The sequence below is a fragment of the Anomaloglossus baeobatrachus genome, chromosome 8 (assembly GCF_048569485.1).
Source record: "Anomaloglossus baeobatrachus isolate aAnoBae1 chromosome 8, aAnoBae1.hap1, whole genome shotgun sequence".
NCBI lineage: Eukaryota > Metazoa > Chordata > Amphibia > Anura > Aromobatidae > Anomaloglossus > Anomaloglossus baeobatrachus.
Window position 1 is genome coordinate 86,161,863 of NC_134360.1, and position 15,115 is coordinate 86,176,977.

Genomic DNA, 15,115 nt, shown 5'->3' on the forward strand with positions numbered 1-15,115 from the left:
ATTCAAGAGCTGACTCGCAGGATGATGAGGATGCCTTTACAGGGGGCTCGGAGGCTAACTCCATGTACCGCATTGATCTTTCCGAGGGTGACTCAGATCTTAGTGACTTGATTGCTTCCATTAATTCTGTACTGGATCTCAATCCGCCAGTATCAGAGGAGCAACCCTCTCTGGCAGAAAAGCACCAGTTTACCTCGCCTAAGAGAGTAAAGAGTGTGTTCTTTAACCACTCCAGTTTTCAGACTGCTGTGACCAAACCCAGGGCCTGTCCTGACAAACGCTTCCCAAAGCGTGGTTCTGATGACCGTTTTCCTTTTCCACATGAGGTGGTCAAGGAGTGGGCTCACTCCCCAAAGGTAGACCCTCCGGTGTCTAGGCTCTCAGCCCGGACCGTTGTATCAGTGGCTGATGGCACCTCACTTAAGGATCCCACTGACCGCCAGGTTGACCTTCTGGCCAAGTCTGTATATGAGGCGGCAGGGGCCTCGTTCTCCCCATCTTTTGCAGCAGTGTGGGCTCTCAAAGCCATCTCTGCTTCTCTAGAGGAGATGCATTCCCTCACTAGGGACTCTATGCCTGAAATGGTTGTCTTAACTTCCCAGGCTTCAGCCTTTTCATCCTACGTCATGTCTGCCATGCTGGAGGCTTCTCACCGCACTGCGGTGGCTTCGGCTAATTCCCTCGCTATCAGCAGGATCTTGTGGCTTCGAGAGTGGAAGGCAGACGCTTCTTCAAAGAAGTACCTTGCTGGGCTCCCATTTGCTGGGTCTAGGCTGTTCGGTGAACAACTAGATGAAATTATTAAGGAAGCGCTCCTTCCTGGCCCCGTCCTGGGTGATTCTCACCACGGATGCCAGCCTATCCGGCTGGGGAGCGGTATGTCTCCACCACAGAGCGCAGGGTACTTGGACTCCGTCCGAGTCAGCCCTTTCAATCAATGTGCTGGAAACCAGAGCTGTGCTTCTAGCTCTCCTAGCATTTCACCATCTGCTGGCGGGCAGGCACATTCGGGTCCAGTCAGACAACGCGACAGCGGTTGCCTACATCAATCATCAAGGTGGGACACGCAGCCGCCTGGCAATGATGGAGGTACAACGCATTCTTGAATGGGCGGAGGACTCCAGGTCCACCATATCCGCAGTCCACATCCCAGGCGTGGACAACTGGGAGGCAGATTATCTCAGCCGTCAAAGCGTGGACGGTGGCGAATGGTCCCTGCACCCGACAGTGTTTCAGTCAATCTGCCGCAAATGGGGCACTCCGGACGTGGACCTAATGGCATCCCGTCACAACAAGGTTCCTGTTTACGTGGCTCGCTCCCACGATCCTCAGGCCTTCGCCGCGGACGCTCTGGTTCAGGACTGGTCCCAGTTTCGTCTGTCCTACGTGTTTTCCCCTCTAGCTCTTTTGCCCAGAGTCCTGCGCAAGATCAGAATGGAGGGCCGTCGACTCATCCTCATTGCACCGGACTGGCCCAGGCGATCTTGGTATCCGGACCTGCTCCAACTGTCCATAGAGATGCCGTGGCATCTCCCGGATCGTCCAGACCTACTCTCGCAAGGTCCATTTTTCCGCCCGAATTCTGCGGCTCTCAAATTGATGGCGTGGCTCTTGAGTCCTGGATTTTGACGGCTTCTGGTATTCCTCCTGAAGTCATCTCCACTATGACTCGGGCCCGCAAGTCTTCCTCCGCTAAGATCTATCACAGGACTTGGAAAATTTTCCTGTCCTGGTGTCGCTCTAACGGCCATCCTCCTTGGCCATTCTCCTTGCCGACCCTTCTGTCTTTTCTACAGTCCGGTCTGCAGCTAGGACTGTCCCTCAACTCTCTCAAGGGACAAGTTTCAGCTCTGTCAGTTTTGTTCCAGCGGCGTCTCGCTCGGCTGTCTCAGGTCTGCACCTTCATGCAAGGCGCGTCTCACATCATTCCGCCTTACCGGCGGCCCTTGGATCCCTGGGACTTTAACTTGGTTCTCACGGTCTTGCAGAAGCCCCCCTTCGAGCCTCTTGGGGATGTTTTTTTGTATCGGCTTTCACAGAAAGTGGCCTTTCTGGTTGCCATAACTTCTCTCAGGAGAGTCTCTGATTTGGCTGCGCTCTCCTCGGAGTCACCTTTTTTAGTTTTTCATCAAGACAAGGTGGTTCTCCGTCCAACTCCGGACTTTCTTCCTAAGGTGGTCTCTCCCTTCCACCTTAACCAGGACATTACCTTACCTTCCTTCTGTCCGGCCCCTGTTCATCGCTTTGAAAAAGCGCTGCATACTCTAGATCTGGTGCGTGCTCTCTGCATCTGTGTGTCTCGCACCGCTGCGCTTAGGCGGTGCATCTCTCTTTTTGTGCTAACCACAGGTCGGCGCAAAGGCCTCCCTGCTTCTAAGCCGACCTTAGCCCGTTGGATTAGGTCGACCATTTCGGACGCCTACCAGAGTACTCAGGTGCCTCCCCCGCCGGGGATCAAAGCACACTCGACCAGGGCTGTCGGTGCCTCTTGGGCTTTTAGGCACCAGGCTACGGCTCAACAAGTCTGTCAGGCTGCCACTTGGACTAGCCTGCATACCTTCTCGAAGCACTACCAAGTGCATGCTCTTGCTTCGGCAGATGCGAGCTTGGGCAGACGCATCCTTCAGGCGGCTGTCGCCCATTTGTGAAGTTAGGTTCTGCCTACTTCTTAGTTTTTCTGTTTATTCCCACCCACGGACTGCTTTGGAACGTCCCAAGGTCTGGGTCTCCCAAAGGAACGATAAAGAAAAAGAGAATTTTGTTTACTTACTGTAAATTCTTTTTCTTATAGTTCCGTCTTGGGAGACCCAGCACCCTCCCTGTTGCCTGTTGGCAATTTCCTTGTTCCGCGTGTTATCACCGGCTGTTGTCGTGGACAGAGTCTCCGGTTGTTCCGGCTCTTGCTATGTTCTACTTGTGGGTGGCTATTCTCCTTCAGCTTTTGCACTAAACTGGCTGGGACTGGCTCACCAGGGGGTGTATAAGCTCAGAGGGAGGAGCTACACTTTTAGGTGTAGTACTTTGTGTGTTCTCCGGAGGCAGAAGCTAAACACCCAAGGTCTGGGTCTCCCAAGACGGAACTATAAGAAAAAGAATTTACGGTATGTAAACAAAATTCTCTTTTTTACACATCCAAAAATAAAACTGACCACATTGTTTTAAAAAAAAAAAAAATTTGCACCAGAGTGGGGTCCAAGTGTCATCAATATATCTCATATGTGAAGAAAAGAAAATGGGGTTTCTCCACCTCCTACTCCTGTCTGCGAGTCTGTGAAAAGCGGATGCCAGCCATCCAAGTGCTGACCATTTTGTTGTTTTTATTTTATTTTTTTTTCACAGACCCATAGACTTACATTGCCGATTTTGATTGGACCCTTGGGTCAAGATCAGACATGTTTTCGTGTCTTTCTGCGGACCACTCTGTCCACAAAATATCACAGCCATGTGAATGGCCCCATAGACTATTACAGGTACAAGTGCTGCCTGTGAAAACTGCAGATAGCACTTGTACGAAAAAAAAATAGGACTCAATCAGGCGTTCAAACAGTCAGCTTCTGTTAGTGTTTCTATGCAGCATTCACACTATGCACATGGCTATGCAGAGCACACAACACTGCTTCATTCACAGCACACACACAGCTCTGCTGCAAGAACTGTATATCTCTTTTCAGAAGATGAGAAGGAGGTGAGCAGCTGACTGCTGTATAGAAATGAGTGGGCTGGAGGGAGCTGACTGGGATGCTAAGAGTTAACCCCCCCTACACAAGAATATAACTACTACATACTTTCAGCCAGGCACTAGTGGCCGGCTCCATAGAAACCAGCTGTACACTGTGAAAGATAAAATCTTTCATGGCAAGAGAATTGCAAACATACTTATTTTTATTCTGCTTAATTAAAGCAATCTTAAGAACATGAGAATACCGCTAATGAAACCCGCAACGTTCCCTAGTACTCATTTTCATAAATTTGGCACAATGTTTTATTTATTTAATTAATTTAATTCCTGATGATCAATTGTGTAATATACTTAATGGCACTGTACCACCTTTGAATAAAATCAGACATGAAACCTAAAAAAGGAGCATTTTGCAGAGCATGGGTATTTGTGCTGTTTTACCTCCAGGGACATTTCCTATAGCCTCGCAGCTTCTCAGACCTTCCCTTTTAGCTCGATTGCAAGCAAAACATTTGTTTTTGTGAAAAAAGAAATCCTTGATTTACACATTTTTTTTCTTTCTTGCAGACCTTTCGGACAGGCCCTCCGTCCTCTCCTGGATTCTGTTCAAATACAACCCCCCGGAGGGAACAGCTTTAACAGGCAAAATGGACCAAGCTAACCAGCATACATCACCCTCCAATGTGGGCACTGACCTGCTTTTTAACTTAATATACTTTGAATTATTTAATTCTGACCCTAAATTTTCCTTGTTTTATTACATTCACCTTTTTCTGTAGGACATTAGAATAGATTCTGAATATTCCTCGTTGTTAAAGTGGCATCATTAACCTAACATTATATGCAAACATAAATACATATATGGGGCAGAGCCCGCAGTTAGGCTATGTGCACTGATGCAGGTTCTGGAATCAGGGTCTCAGCCCCTACATTATGCTGCTTTCAGACGGGGAAGCAAAAATCTAATGACAGATTCCCTTTCAGAGCTATTGTTTGCCATTAAATGACTAACACCTCTTCAGACAAAACCTATTTTTAAGTCCATGTGGTTCATTGGGCCCTGCTTGTATCTGTCAGTCTAGTATTGTGGTGTCTTAAGGCCGCTTTATACGCTGCGATCTCGCTAGCGTGCGTACCCACCCCTGTCAGTTGTGTGTCACGGGCAAATCGCTGCCCATGGCGCAGAACATCGCTCGAACCCGTCACACTTCTCACCTGCCTAGCGACGTCACTGTGACCGGTGAACCGCCTTCTTTCTAAGGGGGGCGGTTCGTTCGGTGTCACAGTGACATCACTAAGCGGGTGCCCAATCGAAGCAGAGGGGCGGAGATGAGCGGCCGTAACATCCCGCCCACCTGCTTCCTTCCTCATTGCGGGCGGCCGCAGGTACGGTGAGGTTCCTCGTTCCTGCGGTGTCACACATAGCGATGTGTGCTGCCGCAGGAACGACGAAGAACATCGTACCTGCAGCAGCAACAATATTTTGGAATGGAGGAGCGTGTCAACGAATAACGATTTTGCGGCCTTTTTCGATTGCTCGTAGGTGTCACACGCAACGACATCGCTAACGAGGCCGGATGTGCGTCACGAATTCCGTGACCCCCAACGACATCACTTTAGCGATGTTGCTGCATATAAAGCGGCATTTCCAGAACCTTAGAGTTAAAGGGGTTCTCCACTACTTGGACAAACCCTTCTCAATCCCTATGCTTTCCCACAGTAAAAAGACAACTAAATTCTCCTCCATTACTAGCACCATTTTAGCAATGTCGGCAATATCTCTCCTGGGGATTGTGTGACTTTGTCATGTGATCCCTGTAGCCAATAAGCGCTGGCTTCACACTCCTGTCCTTTTGGACGTCATTGAAACTCAGAGACTGTGATAGAGCACTTCCTTTGGATGTCTGATTTTACCAAAGGACGGGAGAGTGAAGCCAGCACCTGTGGGCCACAGGGATCGCGTGACATAAAGTCACACAATCCCCGGGAGTGCTAGTGATGATACTAATGGAATGGCACCAGAGGTGATTATAGATGTTGTTATTATTTTAACTGTGGGGGTAACGTGGATTGAGTAGCGGACAATCCCTTTAAAATAGACTTCCTGCAAAGTTCCTGGTCTTGTCATCTTGTTACATTGCCCTCTATTCTCCTTTTCTTGGAAGAACCCACTAGACAGAGGCTCGGTGATTTCTGTTTAGTTTATATGTGACTTTGATATTCTGGAATAAGTAAGAAGGGTAGAATGGCTTTTTTTATGGTTCTCCACCGATTTTGGGTAACAGTACTTCCCACATATACTGCATAGGACGTAAGCTTTGTACGGGACTATAGGCCATACAGTATACAAGTTCAGGTTCTGTCACAAGGCTGTAACCGGAGACGTGGGCCGATGTGCACGCAAACAATCCAGTTTTTCCTCTCCAGTGTTTTTCATCTTGGACGTTAAGTATTTGAACTTTGCTCCTTTATTGTTCTGGAAAGACAGAATGACGAAGTGCAGTAAAATTGTCCTGCCGTGTTTTCTTTCCACATTTACAGAGCAGTTGTTTTTCTCCAAGTTAATTTTTAATGTAAGTTATCTGTTTTTTGTTGTTCACGTTTATCGGCATTAAACCTTATTACATGATCTCCATGCTATGCTCATTCATCATACCGGCACGCTGTGTGCCAGGACTTCTCACCTCTGCTGTTTATGCCGCCTCAATGAAGTGGCACAAACCTAACTTTATCAGACACTTTTCTAAGTATAAAAGTGTCAGAAAGCTTTGATGAATGAGTTTAACATGATGCAACTCATCACGCACCTGGAAATTCTGCAATTTGGCTTATTAAATGGCCCTAAGGATTAAGGATTATTTCCATTGAAGATTCTCTTTGTCTTATTGTTCACATTTCAGTCTAAAAGGGTTAGCTCCTATTCTATCCTTTAGGCCTAAGCCACACGGTGAGAAAATCGGTGCGAGTGGAGTGCGATAAAACATCGCATTCCCCTCGGACCAATTCTAGCCTGTGTGTCAGCGCACATGAGCGATTATTTTCTCAGCCCTAATCGGACCGAGAAAACAATCGCAGCATGCTGCGGGTGCAATGCGAGACTCTTTCTCTCGCACCCATTCAAGTGAATGGGGCGAGAGAAAAATCGCACTGCACTCGCGGTACACCGGTGTACTGCTAGTGCAGTGCGAGAATGGCTATAGCCGGCTACGCAGGAGAGAGGGGGAGAAATCCCTCCCGCCCCTCCTCAGAGCCAGCCCGCCCCCCGCAGCTGAGGTCTGCTCGCACAAACGGACCTCAGTTGCAAGGACACACGCATGACACTCAGCTTTGCTGTACTGCCAGCACGGGCAGAGTGTCATGCAAGGGGATCGCAGTAGTCCCCGTGTGGCCCCAGCCTTACTGAATTTGTGTCATTAGTGAGGCCATGCCCCCTTGATCGTCCGCTCTTCAGTCTTGTCTGGTAGCCATAAGATGCCTTGTGGCCAGTACACGCCATTCAGCACACTCCAGAGTAACACATGTACTCAGGCTCAGTGCACAAATTGTACCACATGCCCCTCCATCCACAAAGGTTGTCCCTGAGTGTGAGGTTTGGTTAGTACAGGCAGGTGTAGGAGTCTATGGAAGCTGCCTGACAATCTCGGCACTGCTGTTACTGATGAGAATATACTGCATTATTTTGAAGATGGATATGCCCAATTTAAAATATACCTGATAACAAATAAGCTTCAATGTTTAAAGGGGTTGTCCACTTTCAGAAAAGTTTTTCCTATGAGCCATATTAGGAGTAAAAAAAAAAAACAAAACAAAAAAACTGGACTGTTCTCTTCCTGCCTGGAAGACCTCCATACAGAATAAATGGCTTTCAGCCCAATGGATGGCAGTCAGATACATAAGCGCTTCCTTCTCATGTGCTCTCTATAAGAAAGCCACAACTGACATGTTGGCTGGAGGTTTATCTCCAGAACAGTGTGATTGGCACCCCGATATTGGACATGTCCAGTCAACCTCTCCCCGACCATCAGTTGACCCGCACCCCCATACATATTTGATTGTTGGCTGAACCCATCAATGCTAACAGGTTCGACCAACATTAGTCTAATGTGTATGGGGGACTTAAAGGGGTGTTTCCACCTAGATCCTACCCCAATAATGCCTCCAATTAGAAATGTAGTATAGTTCTCCTGATATAGCCATGTCCATACCTCATGTGCAGGGCATTGCAGCTTAGTTAGTTGCTTGAGGTCGTAACCATAGATACCTAACTGTCACTATATAAGAGTGGACGTAACCATGGATACCTAAGCTGTAATGCCCTGCACATGAGACATGGCTGTATAAGGAGAACTGTACTACATTTCTAATTGTAGGTATTTGCTATTATTATTACACCTACTACGTATTGGGATAGGTTCTTCAAGATGGGAATAGCCCTTTAAGTCTCTGCTGCTGCCCCAATGTTTGTCATGTTGACAGCACTGAGCTCCATTTTTGGCATCATAGACTCTGTGCTGACCCTACGGAGGGCAAGCAAAGCAGATTTTGTTTTATTTCTTTTACTACTGACCAAACTTCTAGGAAAAGCTTTTCTGATTGGACACAACCAATTTAATAATGTCATAGTTTGATGATTAAGTTCTTTAAAAAAAAGTATTTGAAATCTGTGCCAAATCTAGCATTTAAGAGAATCTGTCACCAGGTTTTTTTGTCACTTAATCTGAGAGCAGCATAAAGTAGAGACAGAGACCCTGATTTTTGTGATGTCACTTACTGGGCTGCTTGCTGTAGTTTTTTTTTTTTTTTGTTGTTTTTTTTTTAAAAAATCAGTTTTATCAGCAGTAGATTATCACTAGAGGACTAATAAACGTATTACCACATAGTCCTTCATATTCATGAGCTCTATATAACCCCGCTCCCACCACTGATTGGCAGCTTTCTGTGTACACTGTACGTGGACAGAAACCTGCCAATCAGTGGTGTGGGCGAGGTTATAGAGAGCTTAGCATTCAGAGAACTGCTAGATCTGCAGTAGAAAAAGCAGCCCAACAAGTGACACATCGCTGGAATCAGGGTCTCTGGCCCTACATCATGCTGCTTTCAGATTAGGTGGCAAAAACCTGGTGACAGATTCCCTTTGAATTATTGCATTTGTGTGACACCATATTACAGGTGGGAGAACTGTTCCATTGCGTTTGTCGATGGGTTCCAGCTAAACCACGTAGGGTGATGTAGCCAGAAGACCATAGTTGTCATGTACTCTGTCCGGGCAGACAAAATACAGCGTTTTATTACAACGTTATCTGCCTCACAGAAATTAGGTAGCACGAAAAATGAATTTCGATACATGATTTGCTTTCTTACATCTTCTTTCCTTTTCCTTCTCGCCTCTGTGCTGTAATATAATTTGCCTAAATTCATCCTGTGTTCAGTGTTGTTTGCTACGACCATTTAATAGTTGTGCTGAGCATATGGCCAGGTATATGCAATTGTGTGCTGCCTCTAGCAAAGCTGTACAGTTCTATTGAAAAGCATGTGGAATTGCAATGTATGTTGGCCAAATGTGCCAAAAAGGACATCTATATGCATTTGGCCTATAAGGAGAACCTGTCATCTCCATTTGCCCATTCAGTCATGCAGTATACATTATCCTCCTTCACACATCTGTGTTTCTGGTACATGTGATGTCCATTTAAACATGTTCCGGAGACACGGACACACGTAGACCCATTAAATTCAATTGGTTTGTGCACACATCCATGTATTGACACGGACCATGTGTCGTTGTGGATCACAAGGCGACATGTCCATTTTCTGGTTACAACATGGGTGTTACATGGGCCACACACTGATTTCATCCGTGTAACACGTACCGGAGAAAACACATCACTTAAAAAAAATATATACTTACCTGTCTCCAGCGCTGCAATGCTTCCTGGCCCGCTCATTATGCCTCATGAATTTTCACTGCACTGACAGCGGACCAAGAATCAAGTGTGACAGCAGAGACAGGTAAGCATACAAGTTCATGCTGTCCATGTGCTATCCGGATGTCACACAGATAGCCACGGACCGTCCTGGAGGTGGTAATGTCACCTACAGGGAGAAGGTGCTGCAAAAACTCATATACACCAGACTCTTCAGAAGACAGGAACGCCCAGCGGACTCCTAACCAGTCATTTGCATATGGCACAGAAACGTTTGCTATAGATGATATAGGCCAGTTTCACACATCAGTTTTTTTCCATCAGGCACAATCCTGCAACAACATGAAAAAATGCATCTGGCGTCTTTTGCCACTGGATGCGTTTTTTCCCCCATAGACTTCTATTAGCGCCGGATGGCCTTGCGTTCCATCCGGCTTTCACTGATTCCGGCAAAATTTCCTTGTCCGGTGGCCGGATGGAACGATGAAGTGAATGTTTTTTGTTTTTTTTTTTTTTGTATGCGGGGAAAAAACAGATTGCGCTGGATCCAACGCCGTACGGCGTTTTTTAAAATGGAAACCTATGGATGCCAGATCCGTCGTCATATGCCAGAATCCGGTGCAGATTTCCGTTTTTTTAAACTGAGCATGCTCCGTATCAAAATGGATCTGTCAAAAAACGGAAGAAACTGATGGAAAAAACTGATGCAACAGATCTGTTTTTTTCGCCGGATCCGTTGCATCAGTTTTTTCGCCAGATCGTGCCTGATGCCAAAAAACTGATGTGTGAAACCAGCCATAGGGAGTGCCTTGAGAATACAACTATTGTAGAACCTCAGTTTTTCTTTCACTGCACATGAATATTCCAGGCTGGGTGGCAAAATGGACATTGAAGGCTCCTTTAAGTGTATACATTGTTGTTTATACTGGTAGATCAAGTGTGATCTGTAACCTACAACACAACATTTATTCATTTCACTGAAGTCCTACAACTCCATAGCCATAAAGGACACTATGTGTTGTCGTACAACCTCTTTGCCATGTGCATGAGGCCTTAAAACACAAACATCAATTGCTGTATCCTGGCTGAAGCCTTCAGTAGCTGCTAGAGCTTTGTGTGAATGGGAGCTTCATACTTTCCCAGGAACTAACTTTGCACATCTCTCAGAAACTCTGATCGCAGCCTTAGAAGTAGCTGCTAAACATTTCCCCTCCGCCTAAATCGACACGTAGATATTATTGTGAATTCTAACCTATTTTTTTACAATACTAGATCAGCATACGTGGTAACAATGTCCCTCTTTCTTATGTACTGACATAAGTAAAGGTTCTATACTCTTCTATACATTTATACCTCTCAGTGTCAGATCCTTACCATGTAACAGTGGATATATTACATCTTCCATGATGTAGTATGACGTTTTATACGTTCTTTGTAATATGTTTTATTTCAGTATCTGTGTTATGGACTCATTCCTTATGTATTTTTCCCATGGAAAGATGGGATTTGAATGTATAATAAATAGAATATGTTTCACTATCATAATATATCTTCCATTCTTTACCAGATAACCTGTATAGGGCTATTAGAATCTTTCAGCTGGGCAGTATGGCAGCTCACATCTTAGGGTATGTGCCCAGACATTCTGCGTGTCCTCTCCTACAGGGCTGTGAGTTCCCTCCGCAGGAGACCGCAGTGGCCGGTGCCCACAGTCAGTGTTCGGGCAGCTGCAGACGTCCCCTCTCTTCTACCTGCAGAGAACACCCGCAGATCCATAGCATATATTGACATGATATGGCTCGGAAAGCCTCTCCGTATGATTCTTTATGCTGCAGGAAGAACGAGCAAGGAGGACATAGGATTTTTATTCCTTTTAAGGTGGCCATACACACACGGTAACTGTCATTCAACAGCTATATTTCTTGACTCCACCATGAACCTACATATTCAACTCATCAGTGTGCATGTTCATTTTAAAGAGAAGCTGTCAGCACGATTTTGTTACTTACAGTAAACACATGGCTGTAATACTGACTAAATTGATAAATTTGGTGGACAAATCCGGTTTGTGATTCTTCTTTAATCATTATTTGAAGTTTTCTGGTAACTAGATTTCGGTGCTCAGGGGCTGCACTGTACAGTGGGGCTTCTCCTCCCTGTCTGTGATTCCCTGGCCTCTCTGCCTCTGGTCTCTGAGTGACCGGTCCCTGCTAAGATTTTAAGCAAATGAGTCAAGTCATCCAAAGGCCATAGGCACTGGGGAATCACAGACTGTGAACTAAATTGATAAATTTGGTGGACAAATCCGCTTTGTGGTTCTTCTTTAATCATTATTTGAAGTTTTCTGCTAATTACATTTCGGTGCTACACTGTACACTGGGGCTTCTCCTCCCTGTCTGTGATTCCCCAGCGCCTCTGCCTGCCTCCCATCTCTGAGTGACAGGTCATTGCTGAGATTTTAAGCAGAGGAGGCAAGTCGTGCCAAGGGGGGGGCCAGGGGAATCACAGATGGGGAGGAGAAGACCCAGTGTACAGTCCGGCTCCTGTGCACCGAGATTAGCAGAAAACATAAAATGGTGATTAATGAGGAGCCACAAAGCGAATTTCTTCACCGAAGGTATAAATTTAATAAGTATTACAGCCATGTCTTAACTTTACATTACAAAATCATGGTGCCAGGTTCTCTTTATAAGGGAATTTGACAGTGGATTAATGTTGCCTGGACCATGGGCAGCATAGATCAGAGCCTGGCTCCATGACTGAAGCCAGGTAAATCTTTTTCTAAAATGTTGTGGTGTTCCTGAGTACATCAATACTTTAAAAACCTGGCCGTTGACTATGGGAAAGACCTGACTAGTCCGATGGGTTCCTTGGCGGCTTCTCCTCACCCTACTCCAATTGCTTAATGGGTCTCATATAATACATATACACCGGAGATCAAAATTAGAGAACAACACACAATTTCCTAAATGTTGTGGTCATTGTGTAGTCCTTTGTGACTATATCCTAACATGAGGAAACTCGCTGTATTTTAAACTTCTTTCAGAATTTTAATTTATTGTAAAGCACATAATAAAAATGTAAATGAGACAAATGTAATAGAACACTGATCAAAATTAGAGAACACTTTCAGATACCTGCAAGTTATTGGTGTTACCCTGGCATCTGGTGCTAATTTCCTTAATTATCTGCCAAACCCTGTATAACTGGCAGCCTAACTTTTCAGTTTGCACTGACTTTGTAAAAATGGTGTGCCGTTCCAAAGTGACTGAAACCCTTTGGCAGAAGGTTGTCCAGATGAAGGCCAAAGGGGTGACCATTTAGCCATAGCACTAGAAGTTGGTCGTTCCAACTCTGATATTGAGAATATTGCATCTTTACAACATCAGAAACTCTTTCAAGTCCCCCAAGAAGGCCGGTTGCCCTCGCAGGAGAGGACATGATAATGCAGAGAATCTACATGGGTAATCGTTTCAACACTGCAGCTGGTATTGCTCGCCAGTTCAGCACTGTGAACAGGGTATTGATCAGTCTTGTCATACAGTGTCATGACATTTAAGATCATTTGGACTGAAAGCCCCCACTCTGCAGTGACCATACCTCTAATTAGCACAAAGAATCAAAAGACTAGACTCACCTTGGTGAGGAGCATGTTGTGTGGACAGAGGAGAAGTGGTTCCCAGCTCATCTTAATGATGAAAGCAAGTTAAATTTATTTGGGTCTGATGGGAAACATTATGTTCATCGAGAAACTGGAGAAAGACTGAACCCAAAGTGTGTTAGGCGAAGTTCAAACTTCCGTTGTTTTGCATCAGTCACAATCCGTCACCTTGAGGAATTACGGTATCCTGCAAAATATTTTGCAGGAATCCAGTTTTTCCCCATAGACTTCTATTAGTGACGGATTGCAACTGATGATGCTGCGTTGCATCCGCTGCGTCGCGGTCAGTCGTTTTTTAACTGACCGCCGGGTGGGAGCAACGCAGCCTGTAACATTTTTTGAGCAGCGCGATCCGTAGGATTTTGCTGCGCATGCTCTCTCTGGCTCCCTGCACCCCTAACCAGGATACACATCGGGTAACCAAGCAATGCGCTTTGTTTAGTTACCCGATATTTACAGTGGTTACGTGTGCAGGGAGCCAGCGCTAAGCGGTGTATGCTGGTAACCAAGATAAATATCGGGTAACCAAGCAAGAAGTGCTTTGCTTATACCCGATATTTACCCTGGCTGTGCACGGAGCCCGACACTTCCCCGCTCGGCTCCGCCCCCTTCCGCACTCAGCATGTACTCACACACTCACACTCACACACTCACCTGTCCCCAGCCCTGCAGTCCCCGCGGCACTGACGTCCTCAGTCCCACGGCCTCGCTCGGCTCCACCCACCCCAAACTCCGCCCCTTCGCGCTCTGCCCCCCCGCACACAACGAAGTCCGATAACGAATTCTGTTCTTTGTCATCCGTTGTACAGCGCATCAGTCACATGCGTCAAGCAACGCATGTGACTGATGCAAAACAACGGAAATGTGAACTGAGCCTTAAGAAGTCAGTGAAAGGTGGTGGAGGGGGTGTCATGGTTTAGGGAATATTTTCTGCAGCAGAAGTTGGCAGAGTGAATGCAAGTGTGTATCAGAACCTTCTTCAACAACACGTGGTTCCTTACTTATATTCATCACTCAATCAGCCAGCAATTTTCATGCAGGACAATGCCCCACTATCACACAGCAAAACGGGTAAAACAGTTCCTTAAAACAAAAAAAATTGAACCAATGAAATGGCCGCAGCCCAGACTCCTGATCTAAACCAATAGAAAACCTCTGGAAAATCCTTGGTGTCAAAGTTATGGCCAAAAGACTCACAACAGTCAAAGAACTGTGGAAGAGGCTGGAAGAAGAGTGGTCCAAAGTCACACCAGAGCAGTGTGCGAGACTAGTGATGTCCTGTGGCCGCAGATGTGCCGAAGTATTTCAAAGCAAAGGCCTGAACACGTCCTACTGATTTGTGACTGGTAATAAACCTACAGAAACCAAATCAGGCCCACAAAAATTTACTTAGTAGAAAATTTATTAAATAATGTGCAATTGATGATAAATAGCAATTTGTTAACGGATCCGTCCTCCATAGACCCTACATGTTAAAAAATGATCCAGCCAACATCCGTTACTTAACAACGGACGAAAAAATTGTGTTGGCAGAACTTTTTTTTTGCAAACGGATCTGTAACGGATCCGTCATAATGGATGACTACAGCACATTTTTATTTGTAGGATTTTTTTGTGGGTCCGTGCGAACAATGGCATTTGAGCCTGCTTGATAGAGCCGCTGGAGGGGAAATTTGTAGAAATTAGAGTGAGAGCTGGCTGACAACTAATTATGTGTTAGCAAGGTACATCCTTCAAGTTACCTTATTCTATTGGCGAGATATACTCCTATGGGGGCAACACTGATGATTGCTGACTTTTGTTGCAGAATAGGTCCCGGACGGTTAAGCACTTGCCCTTGTGACAGCATAA

The 15,115-nt window shown here is 45.8% G+C and overlaps 1 protein-coding gene across 1 annotated transcript in view; it reads left to right on the forward strand.

Annotated features, from left to right (window-relative positions):
- The window catches only part of DESI1 (desumoylating isopeptidase 1), a 39,720-nt gene extending 28,572 nt beyond the window's left edge, over positions 1-11,148 (forward strand). The window contains exon 6 of the mRNA XM_075321867.1: positions 4,247-11,148. Within this exon, the coding sequence (XP_075177982.1) occupies positions 4,247-4,340 (94 nt within the window). The 3' untranslated portion in view covers positions 4,341-11,148. The remainder of the gene's footprint in view (positions 1-4,246) is intronic.
- The last annotated feature ends 3,967 nt before the right edge of the window (positions 11,149-15,115 follow it).